The 16130-nt window shown below is 38.4% G+C and overlaps 1 protein-coding gene across 2 annotated transcripts in view; it reads right to left on the reverse strand.

Moving 5' to 3' along the window:
- Window positions 1-14971, reverse strand: part of NTRK2 (neurotrophic receptor tyrosine kinase 2) — a 428347-nt gene extending 413376 nt beyond the window's left edge. For both annotated transcript variants that reach the window (XM_069105060.1, XM_069105064.1), the window contains exon 1: window positions 14706-14971. In XM_069105060.1, the coding sequence (XP_068961161.1) occupies window positions 14706-14917 (212 nt within the window). In that variant the 5' untranslated portion in view covers window positions 14918-14971. The remainder of the gene's footprint in view (window positions 1-14705) is intronic.
- Between the last annotated feature and the right edge of the window lie 1159 nt (window positions 14972-16130).

Below are 16130 nucleotides of genomic sequence, written 5' to 3' on the forward strand. Positions count from 1 at the left end.
TTCAGGATAGCTAGGTGGCACAGTGAATAGAGCACTGGCCTTAGAGTCAGGAGGACCTGAGTTCAAATTCAGCTTCAGATACTTAACACACTAGCCATGTGATCTTGGGCAAGTCACTTAACCCCAACTGGCCTGCTTCCCCCCTCCAAAAAAAGCAAAAACAAAAAGGGATGGCATGGTGACTAGGATAAGAGAAGGGACATATTTGGAAATGGGGGTGATGTGAAAACAAAAGATATAAATAAAAGTTTAAAGGAAGAAGACAGGAAGAAAAACTTAAGAGCACAGTGTCCCAAAGAATCTAAAAAAAGATAAGATAAAAATATAAGAAAGTATCAAGTCAAATAGTGCAAAGAGTTCAAAATATTGAGGGCAAGTCATTGGATTTAGTCATAAAAAATTGAAAAGGAAATGGAAGAGATATAACTTTATTTAACATGGTGTATAAAAACTTGGAACAAGCGATTATTTTGATGAGGTTTTATATGATGACAGGAATTATTGTGTGTGTGTGTGCTTTTTTTTGACATTAGGATGACTGAAACCTGATCTTCCACCAAGTAAAATGAGATGGAACTGGTTCTTTACCTTTACTTAGTTCTGTTTCAAATGAATGATGGATTCTGTACCATACACACATATTACAGTGCTCTCTTTTGTTGTGTTATGAATTTAAGAATATTGCTCTAAAGAACTGTATAAAAATTGTAGCACAGAAAAAGCACACTTCCATGACTGTTAGAGATAGCACACTTTTTATGTAGGTAGGCTTAGTGTTTCAAGGATTATTCAGGCCAGTGAAGAAACAAGATCAGTCACATTGAAGCATAAATAAAAGTATGGTTAAAAATAAAAATAACACCAAGAATTAACAAACTGTTGCTGTGAAATGTCTTAATTCTCAGGAAACAAACAAAAACCTTCAGAGAGACCTAGCCACTGGAGGAGTTACTAATGACTTCCCCTTCAGTATGTTGTAACCTTCTCGAAATTAGAATAATGAAAAGACTGGTAAAAAAGAACAGTAACTAACCACTGTTATGAAGAAAAAAACTTTTGTTTTCAATAAAGACAATGCAAAGAGAAGCACTAAAGTTTGGAGGAAAGTGGTTTTTAGTTACGAAATTCAGTTTTTCAGTCAAGGGTCTATATACCAAAACTCTAGTCAGAAGTTTACCTTAGCCTACAAGATCTGAGTATCTTTATCAGGCAGCTAGTTGGTGTAGTAGATAGAGTACCAGATCCGAAGTCAGGAAGACCTCAGACACTTAGTAACTGTGTGACGCTAGGGAAATCACTTAACAACTTCTTGTTTCCTCATCTGTAAAATGGGGATAATAATACCTTCCAGGTTTGTTGGGAGGGTCAAATGACATAATATTTATAAAGTGCTTAGTACAGTGCCTGACACACAATAAGAGCTATAGAAATGTTTACTATTATTAATCCTCCCTTTAAATGTTTTAGTGGTTTCTTTTTTACTTTCACTTTTACTTTATTTTTTACTCAGTGGGGAGGAGTCTTTTCCTTATGATGAAATAATGAACTCTGATGAATATGTTGACATACTGGGAAGCAGAATCGTTCCAGAATTATAGAAATTCCCAAATGGAGATGGACTACCACAATAAGACATCATACCAACGTTACAAAAGGTTAAGAAGCTCACCACGAGATAAAGATAAACCTTCTTCAGTGGCATAGGAAATAATCATATTTAAACCCTTGAAAACCTATGGCTATAACTAAGAACTAGGCTGTTTGTAAAAAGGTATGGTTAATATCCAGCGTTATAAAAGTGTGGTTTCACCATAAAGAATGGAAGAATATATCAAAATCTTATGAACTCAATGCTAAGCCAAGACAAGTAATTACCACAAAAGAAACATATATTGCATATCTAAAGTTTTTAAGATTTAAAAAGCATAGGTTTTATAGTATAGTTCAATAAATTTAATCATTTGCTATGTACCATTCAATTTGCACACTACTGCATAGTCACCAACCATAGAAATTAGCTACAAAGTATGAATAGTAGTATTTAAGATAGTCAAAAGTTCACAAAATAAAATCTATTAAAAGTACCCGGTCTGAAATCCATGACCTTATATAACAATAATATATACACACGTATGTGTATATACATATATAATGCAAGATGAACTTAAAATCCTGACACAAAAAGGCAAATATGATTTCATAAGTATCTCTGAATTTTGGTTGACTGATACTCCTGACCAGAACATAATTCTAGGATAGTATGCTTTATTTTTTAATTGTTTTCTCAAGACAAAATAGGCAAAAGAAGTGAGGTGGGGAGAGGTGAAGTGGGTGACATGTCATTGTTTAATCAAGAAATAAAATTCATGTGAGTAAACCCAAGAATCGGAGAATGGGGAAGCATGACAAAGAGAATCTGGGTGAAAGTCAATGGGGAAGAAGCAGAAGCAATAAGTTATTAGTGGGACGTCTAGGTGGTACAGCGGATATATCACTGGCCTTGAAGTCAGAAGGACCTTAGGTTAAATCTGGCCTAAGATACTTATTATCTATGTGACCTTGGGCAAGTCATTTAAGCCCAATTGCCATTTAAAAAAAAGTTATTGGCATATACTATCAACCACCTAGACAGGAAGATTAAATACCAGAGAAATTCAGGAAATATGATGTCACTTTTTTTCTGTATCACAGAAGTCTTTCCAAGTCTGGTGAAATCTATCACCCCCCCCCATTCAGAACAATATTTTTAAATGCATAAAATAAAATACATATGATTACAAAGGAAATCATTTTATTGAAATAGTTATCAAAATACATTTTAAAACAAGTTCATGGACCCCTTGCATTAAGAACCTCTATCCTAAGTACTTGAATAGGTCCTTAGAACATGGCTAAATACAATACAATCACACAAAAATTCATAGCCAGAAGGAATCTCAGAGAGCACAAAACAAAGTTGACATGCATCAGAAGCTCATAAATTAACAGATGATAAATCCCTGTACTACAAATAGAGATTTCAAAATATCTTTAAGGATTTAATAAATAAACTGTAATGGAACTGAGCATTTTTATAGACAAAACTGTTGCCTGTAGTCACCTGGATATAATATTTATTCACAAAAGGTTAAGAATAACAATTTTATAGATGTCATTTGATCAGGTACTCATAATGTCCAAGTCACATGTAATGAAAAACTTTCAAAACATAAAGACCAAGTAGAAGAAATCAAAACCATGTGGGAACCAGATGAAGTACATCTCATCCCTGTCAGCCTATCTGGTACTGGAGTGCTTCCAAGGATGCTTTCAGTGAGTCTAAAGAAGATAAGCTTACATCCTAATACTTTTATTCAATTACAAAAAAAAATTGCTTTTTTGCCCATCTGTACAAATGTCCATCAACCAATAAACAGAACAGTAGTAATATAACAATTTATCCCAAGACCATTCCTATATGGATTATATCAAATACAAAATCAGGATGATGGTAATAATGATAATTGGCACTAATATAGCATTTGAAAATTTGCAAAGCATTTGACATGTATAATCTCATTGGGTCTGTACAACAGCCCTGTGAACTAGCTTGTGCAGGTGTCATTGTTCCAATTCTTTATTCCAAAATGAGGAAACTGATGCTCAAAGAAGTTAAGAGGTCAGCATGTAGCTATGGAACAACTGCTGGCTTTGGAAACCAAGGGCCCTCAGAATCCAGACTCTTTCCTTTATGACTCTTTTGACTTTGAGGAAATAACTTAAACCTCTCAGGACCTCAAGTATCCTTATCTGTAAAATTAAGATGGACTAGATGATAGGTAAATACACAGTGCCTGGCCCACAGCAGGCACTTACTAAATGCTTGTTAATTTGCTGACCATAAGGTTGCTTCCTGCTATAAATTGGTGAATCTATAATTCTGTGACCTACCTGGTGTCAAATAGCTTAGTATGTGTCAGAAGCAAGATTAAACTCAAGTCTCTCAGATTCCAAGTTCAGAATTAAACCTTTTCCAACCTTCATCTCAATAAAAATCCACTCTACATTCCTGCTCTCTACTTGAAAATCTCAAATGGCAAAGTATCCTTAACTTCCCAGGTAGCTGATTCCATTTTTGGATAGCTCAATTTGTTGGAAAGTTTTCTTTCTATCTAGCCTAAAATTTGTTTCTTTGAAACTACCACTCACTCTGACTAGCTCTACCCTCTAAACTCAAGCAGAATAATATCCCACTAGTATTCTCATCTTAAAGCTAAACCTTCCTAATCACTTTCTTCAACCAGTCTTCATATGGCATGGTCTCAAAGATCCTTTCCATCCTAGTCATTGACCAGCTCATCACCATCTTTCCTAAAATATGGTGTTCAGAAGTAAACACTATATTCCAAAAGCAGTCTGAGCAAGACAGAGCCCAATGGAATTATCACCTCTCTTATTTTAGACATGCCTTTGTAGCCCACTGCTACAAACCACCCTAATATACATATAAGTATATATGTATGTATGTATGTGTATACATATATGTATGAGTATACAAACACTCATATATGTGTGTATGTTGCTGTTTAGTCATATTTCAGTCCTGTCTGACTCTTTGTGACCCCTTTTGGGATTTTCTTGGCAAAGATACTGGAGTGGTTTGCTATTTCCTTTTCCAAGTCATTTTTTTTTTGCCTTTTGGAGGGCAGTTGGGGTTAAGTAACTTGGCCCAAGGTTACATGGCTAGTTTTTTTGAGGGGGTGTTTAGTGTCTGAGGCCGGAACCGAACTCAGGTCCTCCAGACTCCGGGGCCAGCACTTTACTCACTGCACTACCTAGACGCCCCTGCCAGGTCATTTTATAGATGAAGAAACTGAGGCAAACAGGGTTAAGTGGCTTGACCAGGGACACACAGCTTGTAAGTGAGGTCCCATTTGAACTCCGGAAGAGAAGCCTGACTCTAGTCCCAGTGCTCCACTTTGCTGCTCTCTCTCTCTCTCTCTCTCTCTCTCTCTCTCTCTCTCTCTGTCTCTCTCTCTCTCTCTATATCCATCCATCTATCTATCTATCTATCTATCTATCTATCTATCTATCTATCTATCTATCATCTATCTATCTACCTACCTACCTCCCTATCTATCTTTTTAGCAAGAACTGATGCTTAGCCATGCCTCATTTTTGATTGTTATGAAGTTTATTCCTTGAACCCAAGCAGAAATCTTTATATTTATCCCCATTAAATTTTCTCATTAGATTTGACCCATCATTCTAATGCAGACCTTTTTTGGTTCCCATCATCTAACATGCTATCTACCCCTGTCAGTTTTGTGTCTGCAGATTTGAAGAGCATGCCATCTATACCTTTCTCCAACATATTTTGATAAAACTATGAAATAGCCTAGGGTAATGGACAAATCTTTGGGATGCTCTACTAATAACAACAACAACATAGCATTTTTAAGAATTTAATCAAACATTAAATGCTTAATTTTTTTTTTAAAGCAATCGGGGTTAAGTAACTTGCCCAAGATTACAGGCCAGTTATTTTGTGTGGGTGTTAAGTATCTGAGGCCGGAACCGATCCTGGGTCCTCCCAACTGTGGGGCCAGCACTCTTACTCTCTGCACCACCTAACCGCCCCTATATGCTTAAATTGTAATCAAAGTGCTTAATTGAATATTAATTTAAATGCTTAAATAATCATTTACAACACTTTAAGATTTTCCCAGTTCTTTACTTTTCAGTGTATCTCATTCCTTCCAACCTGATATTTACTTCTTAACTCATTTTTCAGTGGGATCATTCAAATAGATCTGAATCTACCTTACTATATTATCATCTAGCCTACGTTTCTCCATCTTATCCATAAGGACACTATAAAAGACTTTATCAAGTGTTTTATTGTCATCTGGGTATGATAAACCTATAGTTTTATCCTGATTTCCCTATTTATCATGGGGGGTAAAATGTTAGTCTGGCATGATCTTTTGGTGTACAATAATTGATTTCATAATGATGACTAAGTCATCCGGAAAAGAATAAATGGTATTTACTCTGTTTAAAAGGCAGAGAAATATGTAGTGCATTTTATAAAGATTACCATTAAAAATGCCTAAAAGAAGAGGGCAAAATGTCAGGTCCCTGAAATATCCATAATGAAGCAATGCAATAATGGGCCTTAAAGTGCTATGTAACTATTGGGTATTAATATCATTGATATACATTGACCAAAGTTCTGCTGGTTTTATTCTGCCTGAGGGAGCAGAGCCCAAGTGGAAAAGGCCACTGCAATATACTTATAAAGCTTACTACTAAATGGTTATTTTGAGTATCTAGGCAACACAATGGATAGAGTGCTGGGCCTAAGTCAGGAAGACTCATCATTTGAAAATATGGCCTTGGATACTTACTAGCCATGTGACCCTGGTCAAGATACTTAACCCTCTTTGCCTCAGTTTCCTCATCTGGAAAATGAGCTGGAGAAGGAAATGGCAAACCACTACAGAATCTCTGCCAAGAAAACCCCAAATGGGGTCACAAAGAATAGGTCATGGCTGAACATCATCAACAAATTGTTATTTTGTTCTTGAAAATTCTCTCAATGACTCCTCTAAGAAAGGTGTCCCTATTTTGGGAAATACTGTTCTACTGGAGAGAACATTGTGTTGAGAGTCAGGTTTAGAGTCTATTCTTAGTAAAACCTTGAGATTCCCCATGATCCTGGGTAAATTTAAACTCCCAGATCTCCACAAGTAAATTAAAGATTATTATTCTATTATATCTTATCTACTATTCTATTCTATTTACCTATATTCCCTAACTACTACAAATGCTCTGGTAAGTATAAATTAGAAGATGCTGGTAAAGCACCTGGAACTCCCTAAAATAGAAGCCATGTATGAATACAGGGTGCTAACATCATCATGCTATTACTAGCTAAGTCCCAGGGGCAGGTCATAGGGACTGTGTAAAATATAATTCTGGATTATTTTTTTAATCCTCAAATTGTTCTCTTGATTCCAATGCTGACCTAAGTCTTCAATCTTAGTTGAGTACTGGGAAGTCAAGAAGTATGAGGTAAAATACATGCATACATGCATGCATACATGCATATATTTTTCTAGCCCTCTGTCTTTGATGGGTATTAACCAGAAAATTAATACCAAGTGCTTTGAGTTCCTCCAATGCACAGCATGAAGGCATTAATACTAATAATCACTACTGGCTGTGGCAATGGCTGTCTCCTAGGAAAACCAGAAATAATAACATTACTCTATTCAGACTGATCTCAATCCATCAGTAGAAATTGGAGCTCATTCACATTTCATTTAACTCTAGTAGAATTTTCCTGAAAGTTTCTTGACATAGCTCTGATCACTCAAACATTTCAAGGTAGTCATAGAAATGACTGCATGAGAGAAACAATTCTGTATAATTTATGAAATTAAAGATCAGAGTTATCCATTCTTACAACTACCATATTATTTTAACTTTTCCTTTGACCTATTCTATTCCCTTTCTGTCTAAATTGACATGCCAAAAGCATGACATTTATTTTATGTAACAATAGTAATGTCCACAAAACAGTGCAATCCTTTCAAAAGAAACATAAATTTTACATGTTAAAATTTGCAAAACATTTTACAGATAATGTCTTATTAGATCCTCACAAAACCTCCAGGAGGGGGAGGTGGTATTTATTACTCCCATTTTACAGGTGAGGAAAATGATGAAAGATAAATTGATTTGCCTATGGTCCCACAATTAGAAAGTATATAAGGTAATATTTGAATCCAGATCTTGAATCCAAGCCACATGCATTAGCAATAATTTATATTTGCATAATAGTTTGCAATTTATATTTAAAAACACATTTACATACATTAACCAATTAGATCCTCAACTACCCCATGATGTATATGGGACAAATATTGTTCCTACTTTACAGATGAGGAAACTGAGGCTCAGAGAGGTTGATGATCAGATTGAAGTGATAGAGATCTTGACAGAGGCAGCTCCATCACTCTCTGCTATGGTTATGGTTTCTCCCAGTAGAATATATACCCTTTTGAATTATTTTGCTGTTCAGCACTATAGAGATTGCACAAGTTTATCTAGATTCTCTTACTTTTAACCTGTGACACTTGGACGTTGGGCTTTCCAAATGGTTGAGTGAAGTGGGACATTCAGTTCTTGAGTATGGAAATGAGCAATGCTAACCAACAACATTGGATTTACTATCATGGAGCCAAGCAGCCTTAGGCAAAATATTATCAGAATACAAATTCAATATGTGAATTAGCACCCTGTCCTCTGTGAAAAGGAGCCACTAAAATAGCAGGATCACACTTAGGATCTTTAAAGCATTTAAATTCAAAGAATTATAAAATGATAAACTGGGAAGAACCTTAAGAGATCGAGTGGTTTCTATACTGAGGACCAAAGTCCAAGGGGTAGAGAGGGCAGGGAGACAAGGAATTCATACACATGATACCAAGTATTATCATTCTTGATCTTCATTTAGCTTTGACAGACTATCAGGTGGAGGTCTGTGGAATGTTGACATTAAAAATCAGTTTTCCTACTAGCAAAGGTTAGGAACCAGTGATCTAGACTAACCCTCTCATTTTATAGATGTAGTTTCTGAGGCCCAGAGATGTAAACTGATTTGCCCTGGGTTTTGGAGTTAGATGATCTGAGTTCAAATCCTACTTCTGACACTTAACCATCTGTATGACTATGGATAAGTCACAACCTCTCTGGGCCTCAGTTTCCTCATATGTAAAATGAGAAGTTTGGACAAAATTATTTTTGTGTCTTTGGAGGTTCCTTTCAACTTCAAATCTGTGATCCTATGATTAAGATGGTTTTGGTGGTAGGCCCAAGACTAGTATCCAAGCCTCTTGTATTCTAGTTCCTAAATCCAATACATAAATACATACATATACATGTTTATATATATGTATGTGAAGAATTCTTCTGTCTCTTACCTCCTAAAGGATTTCAAACTATTTCACAGACATTCCTTCATTGTTATTGCTGTTCTATTTTGTCTAATTTTTGTGACCCTATGGACCATAGCATGCCAATGCTGTCTATGTGGTTTTCTTGGCAAAGATATTGGAGTAGTTTGCCATTTCCTTCTCCAGTGGATTAAGGTAAACAGATTAAGTGACTTGCCCAGGGTCACACACTTTGTGAGTGTCTAAGGTTGGATTTGAACTCAGGACTTCCTGACTCCAGGTCCAGAGCTCTGTCCACTGAGTCACCTAGCTACCTCATTCCTCCATTACTCTTTTGTTTTTTTTGCTTTTTGGAGAGGCAGTTGGGGTTAAGTGACTAGCCCAAGATCACACAGCTAGTCTGTGTGTGTGTGTGTGTGTGTGTGTGTGTGTGTGTGTGAAGTGTCTGAGGCCGGATTTGAACTCAGGTCATCCTGACTCCAAGGCTGGTGCTCTATTCACTGAGCCATCTAGCTGCCCCTCCCCCTCCTTCATTACTCTTAAAATATTTCACAGGCCTTACAACATCCCAATGAATAAATAAGCAACAAATAAGACACATTGTGTGGAGTCTTTGCCTCTTCCCAGGAAGGACTGACAATGAGATGTAAAGCTAAAGAAAGTCACCTGCCTTACTAAGTCCTCAAGTTCCTGACATTTTATTTTTTTTAAAGCAATTGGGGTTAAGTAACTTGCCCAAGGTTACACAGCCAGTTATTTTGTGTGGGTGTTAAGTATCTGAGGCCAGAACCGATCCCGGGTCCTCCCGACTCCAGGGCTGGCACTCTTACTCACTGTGCCACCTAGCCGCTCCAGTTCCTGACATTTTAGGTTTGGGGATTCTTTGATTTCTGACCCTTGCAAAAACTCAGGGAAGCACCAAGTGAAAATTTATGAATAAATAATCTTCAGGAACTCACCACTTGGACTTGTAGGAATGACTGGGAATCTACATTGCTCCAAGGTACAATAAAGTCAATACCAGATTCTATCCAGGGGATGCTATACTATAAAAGGATGGAAGTGATGGGAGGCAGAGAGTGTAGCCTGGGGAGGAAAAGAATGGTCTGTAAAGTGGTTGGAATCATTCAAAATGGTCAACAATGCAGCCTCCTTTGGCTGAAATGATAAGCTATAAAATAAGAGAAGCAAGGAGGATATGTGGAAGACTAAAATCCTCCAAGCTTCCCTCCCTCCCCCACAAAAATATCCTTCTAAATGTTAATACTCCTCTCTAATTTAAATAGTCAGAGAGCCTGCAGAATGTTCCTGGGCAAAAAGGGACTGCAAATTCTCACCGAGAATTCATTTTTACAACTAAATATTGAAACAGCTACAATTAGAAGTTTATACGATGGAAACAGTGACAGACCTTGAACTCTGTTAGTTCTTGGGAATTGTCCCTTACATTATCTCAACATTCCATTATTTGCTTGTAACAATATATATATATATATATATATATATATATATACACACACACACACACACACATATATAATACAGGGCCTTCTATTACTCTATAGCACTAACTCCCATGAGGAAGTATCACTTTCAGCAAAAGATTCAAACATTTTCCTGTGTAGCCAATGATGGATATTTGGGAGGGTGAGGAAGAGGGAAAGGGTCAAGGGGTCTTTACAATTGTTTTACAAAAAGTAATAAAGTCTCCATATTGCAAAGATCAGCCATATGCAATAACACACACACACACACAACCTATTACACAGTATGCTTAATACTCTCAATATCTTTAATGATGAGACAAGATGTTTTTCAACAGGCTTATAAGTCATCTTAAATCAGTTATGATGGAAATTAGACTTGCCTTATTTATTAACAAGTCTAGAGTGGTTTATGCAACTACACTAGAAATTTACTTTGCGGTTTTGAAATATATGTCATATGCAATCCAAGCTCTTCAATAGAAGTCTGAAAAGCATGATTGAGCCGTAAAATCTTATACCCTATTGCAAGTCATTTTTTATTTTTACATTCCTAAAATACAATTTGTTGCACTTGCCAATCTATTAGCGACACAAATTTAGAACTGCTAAACCAGGCCGAGAATAAACTACCAATGAACGTTTTGAAAGCAGAGGCCATGGACCTTTTGTCTCAAGACAAAATTTTAGACTGATCTAGTATGATAAGGAGTAGTTGATTTGGTGGAAAGAGTATAGATTTGAAGTCAAGAAATACCTAGTTTTGAATCCTGTTTCCAGCACAAACTGGCTGAGTAACTCCGGGAGAGTCACAACTTTTCTAAGTCTCAGTTTGTTCATCTGCAAAATGGGAATAACAATACGTATGCCACCCTACCTCTTGAGGTTGTTGTGAGAATCAAAAGATATAAGACACATAAAGCCCATTGTAAATCTTAAGCTGCTATAAAATGTCTGCTATTACTAGGCCACAAAGTTTAGCAGAGAAGGAGTTCTCTCCACAGAAATCCTGGAATTGATAACCACTAGCTTGTGTTATTTTGTGAACCACTTACCCCCAAGTCTTTAAAGTTCTGTTCAGATAGTACTTGTCTGTTTCATAGTTCTTAGGCTCTTAGTTTTAAAAAGTCTTAAGTAGCTGATTCAAAGGTTCAAAAAAAAAGTCTTTTCTTTATTTCTACACATTACAATGATATTCTATAAATGAATTTAGTACTGCTATAATAAAATTATCTATGGCAGATCTGGGTCTTCAGGTATGCTTTATTTTGTGCAGCAGGGTATGTTCCGTAAATCAAAATATTTTATTTAAAAATCAAAAGATTGAAATTAAAATGTTTAAATCAACTAGGAGGGTTTGGTTTTTCTCTTGTACATGTTAACTTTTCATATATTGGGATTTCTTAAACTGAGATATGTCTGTGGTTTGTCCATGTTTGGGTTATAAAAAAGAAAATCCAAATGAATTATAATCATTCTCAAAAAAACACCCTTTATTCCTTAAAGTGTTATAAGTTATTCACATAGTGTTAATGGAAAAATAGTATGAAAGTTGCTATGATAATAGGAAAGATGTTTGAATAAAAGGTTCACAAAGGGAGTCACTGAATGGAAAAGAAACTGTTTACAAACTGTACATCAGAACCAAAATAAAATCCTATGTCCGGAACATATCTGTAGGTGTCCAAGTATTTTATCTTCATTTTCTTCTGTCAAACAACTCTGGGATGTTAGGATGCATTGGCTACGTACTTGGTCTCTTACTTTTCATTTGTAGGTGCTAAAATACTTACTACTTTAAAACAATGGTTTATTTTGGGGGAAGGTTTTACTCACATTTTGTTGGTTGGTATTTCTGCCATAAACAACAGCAACAAAAAGCCCAAACATGAGACTTTAAAAGTTAAGAGTGCTAAAAAAAGGGAGACTTTTTTTTTTCAAAATGATTTTGTGTATACTACAGTGACTTCCAATAAGATATTCAATGAAATGTCACTCATGAGACCTGATATCCACTGAGAGATAAAAATGAAAAATTGCCTAATGAAGAGCCTAGCAATGAAAAGAAAAACCGGGTATGGTACAAGTTTTGAAGGTCAGACAAACTCCTTCAGTCCTGGTTTGTTTAGTTTGTTTTTTTTTTTAACTTTCAAAGAGAAGCACATTTCAAATGATTCTGTATTGCACTTTACAAAGAAGCATTATTAGCTGTTATACAGATGAAGAAACTAAGGTAGTAAGAGGTTAACTAATTGAGGCAAGGTCATACAAAATCAGGAAACAGATCAAAGAATGGAACTCTCTCAATTTTCAAAACTTCCAGGCCTCAGTCCCGGCCAATAGGACCAAAAGAATGCCTTTCCTATGTCTTTATCCTTATGCTGTCCTTACTATCCCACCCCCACTTCACTGCATTGCAAAGGCTTTTATAAATCCAAAGGGAAATAAATCATAGAAAGCAAGCAGTAATAAGCTTCTGTGGAATAATAATAGTGATAATAGCTTTGTTTAAAAGGAAGAGCCTTTAAAATAAAAAAAAAAACTACTATAGTGGATAAAAGAGGTAGAATATTTTAAATATTAACTCATTTCAGGAGCTTCTACACCAATAAAAAATCAAGCACATAGAATATTGGTCAGCTTTTTTGTCTCTCTTTTTTTTCTAATTAAGACCTGAAAAAAATTAACTAAATCAAAATCCTTCAAGATGCCTTCTTTTCCCCTTGATCACATATTTTTTTCCTAACATGGGTATTGCTATGAACTTTATAATGATATTCCAGAATCGAGAAAAAATTATATCTTCAAATTGCATATACTTTTCGACCTCTTCCTGAGAAGGAAAGAGTGATATTTAACTCTGTTTTGGTAAGGGCACATGTACCTTGAATGCTATACTAACACCAAAAAACCCCACCACATCTGCAGTAGGATAAGTTAGACCACTTATGCTTCCTCTCTAGTTATGTTTGGTCCACTATACCTGTCAAAGAGATGGAGATCTTACAGTATTAAGTAACCTTTCCCATTTGGCCCTCATTAACGGAATACTTCAACTAAATTAGGCCTGAAAATTCCCTTTCTTTCTCACAGTCTTAGAATAAGGGTTCCATGGAATATATGAATAAGCAGCAGCCAAGTCAGGAAAAATAAAATTAGGAGGACTCCATACTGATATTCAAAGACTATTCCCCCCACCACATGAAATATTCATATATAGTACCAGCCAGAAGGCCTCTGCCCAAACCCTACTTTCAAGAGATCTTTCTTTTAGTCTAAAAATCAAAAGAAAGATAGAGGTAAAGATCCCGTCATAGATTCCAAAAAGAATATAACAGAGGTATCAAGGACTGGGTAGTAGAAGAGATTGATCAATTACAGTTTAGCAGTGACTTCTGACAGGACAACATGGAATGGAATGTGGAGATAAATAATCTAGCTTCCCAACAGAATCTGAAAAACTAGAAAATTTCTAGTGTTAGTGTTCTTATACAAACACTCATCTATGCCCTAACACAGTTTTATCATCCAACTTATTCCCAGGAAATTGTTCAATGGGCAATTAAGATTTATAATCTAAATGGTCTCAAAATTATATCTCTGGGAAGTCGTCTAAATTAAATCAGACCAGGCTTTTAGGCTTCCAACTATCACATTTTCCCTTTTGAGCAAGTGCATTTCAATACATAGAACTTCTCCTCTTACAGATCATTTTCAAAATTGTCCCTAGACACAATCTCCTAGGCAAAATTTGATCTATGGAAATGAAATATGAAAACTGGTTAACTCCAAAGCTTGAAGAAGGGATACTAACCTCCTTTAACAGAATTCAGAAAGTTAATTCTTTTTTTCCAGGGGTCTCCTTTCTATAAAGAATTGTTCTAACTTATTTTTGCACAACACACACACTAGCTTATAAGCGCTAATAGAACAGCCTGAAAGAGTAATTCAAACCCAAGTCATGCATAGGTACATATTGTGTATGAAATGAATACAAGTCCTTAAGAGGTAAATATATATTACATGGTATAGAGATGTAGATTAAAATAACCTCCTTTTAAAAGGAAAACATTGCAGTCCTGATATGTCCTTGATTAAAGATATGGCTAAGTTGTTGATAAATGGATCTAATAATCAGTTGTTTCAAATGCAGGTTTGGGGATGCAGTTCACCAATAGAGGGTTACCTGCCAGGCCATGTTTTTGGGGGGTGGGGTGGTGGATAATGCAGAGAAGGTGTATTTTGGTTAAGGAAGGAATAGAAAGTAGCAGATACTTACATTTCCGTGATGTTCTCTGGGTCAGGGCTGTTTGGTTCCAGCCTTGGAAAGGCCATGATACCGGGAGAAGGACTGCTGCACCAGATCCGAGTATTACTGCATGTGCAGGACGTGGGGCAAGCCTGGGAGCCCCTCCAGAAAATCAGAACCAACCAGCAGAAACCCAAGAGCCGCGCCATGCCCGGTCCATGACACTTCTTCCAGGACAACATCCCTAGCCACTGAAGCCAGCCAGAGCTCAAATGTTTTCTACTCCCCCCAAACACACCCCCCACCCCGCCCCCCGCCCCCCTCTCCAAGCGCCTCCTGCTGCCCCCGACCGGCCTGTTCCCACGGGGTTGTTCTCAATTCTACTCCCGGCACTCCGTGCGTCTGTCGGGTCCGGGTGTGCAGTGCTCAAAGCGGCGGGAGCAGCTGGGGCATCTTGAGCCCCTTCACAGGGGGCACTAGTGGAGATGCTGCCGCTGTTGCATATCCACGCGCCTTCTGTGGGTGGGGACTCAGTTGCTCTCCTGGGGGCTCACGCCTGTGCCAAATCCGGGATGAAGACAGCCCGACTGAGTCTTGAGCAGAAGGAGGATGTGAGGTGGAAGATATGGCCGCAGAACCTTGAGGCTGTAAGGCAAACAGATACACGGATGAGATGGAGAAGGGACCAACGTTGCCTGCTACGGACATGCTCCCTCCCACAACTCCATCCAACCCATAGTGCCACCCCTAGGGGAGGGTCGTGGCCCCGACCCCTGGGGGAGAGGAGAGCCGATGCCACTCACAGTGGGGACGCTCCAGCACCGCCCCCCCCCTCCCCGCTGCGGGCCATGGTGAGGCGATGAATCCCCAGGAGCCCTCAGACCCAGGTACATCAAAGAACATGGGACACCCCTCAGCGACTTCATGCCGGGGTAGAGGGGACGCGGTTCTGGGGCAGAGCTGAGCTCCGGCCTCGGGAGGCGGCAGCAGCGGCTTCGCGACGGATCTCCCCCAGATGATGCTGCAAAATCCGCAGCGGCCGTGGTGCCAGCTCAGGGAGCGGGGAGTCAGAGCAGCGGAGCCCCACGCAGCGCAGCCCCGGCGGCCCGGGCAGGTGGCTGCGCCCAGCCGTCCTACCTGAGGGAGCCGCCGGTGCTGCTCCCGCTCCTCTGCCCCTCCTGCTGTCACCCTTCGGGCAGGCAAGAAACCGAACTGCGGGCAGCGACCCCAGGAGCGCCAGCTAGCTCCTCACCCAGACAGACGGAGTCCGGCGGCAGCGGCGGCGGCGCCTCTCGCCCGGCTCAGTGCTCCCGGCGGGAGGCTCTGTCCTCCTCGCACAGCCGAGGATGAAGCAGCCCCAGCTCCCGCTCCAGCCCAATTCCAGGAGCCCCCGCCGCTGCCGCCACTGCTACTGCTGGCAAAGTGACGTGGGGGCTGACGCAGAGCAGGGGCAGA

This window comes from Petaurus breviceps, unplaced genomic scaffold (genome assembly GCF_028583685.1).
Source record: "Petaurus breviceps papuanus isolate PSGF00001 unplaced genomic scaffold, PetGlider_PUasm1.0 138, whole genome shotgun sequence".
Classification (NCBI taxonomy): domain Eukaryota; kingdom Metazoa; phylum Chordata; class Mammalia; order Diprotodontia; family Petauridae; genus Petaurus; species Petaurus breviceps.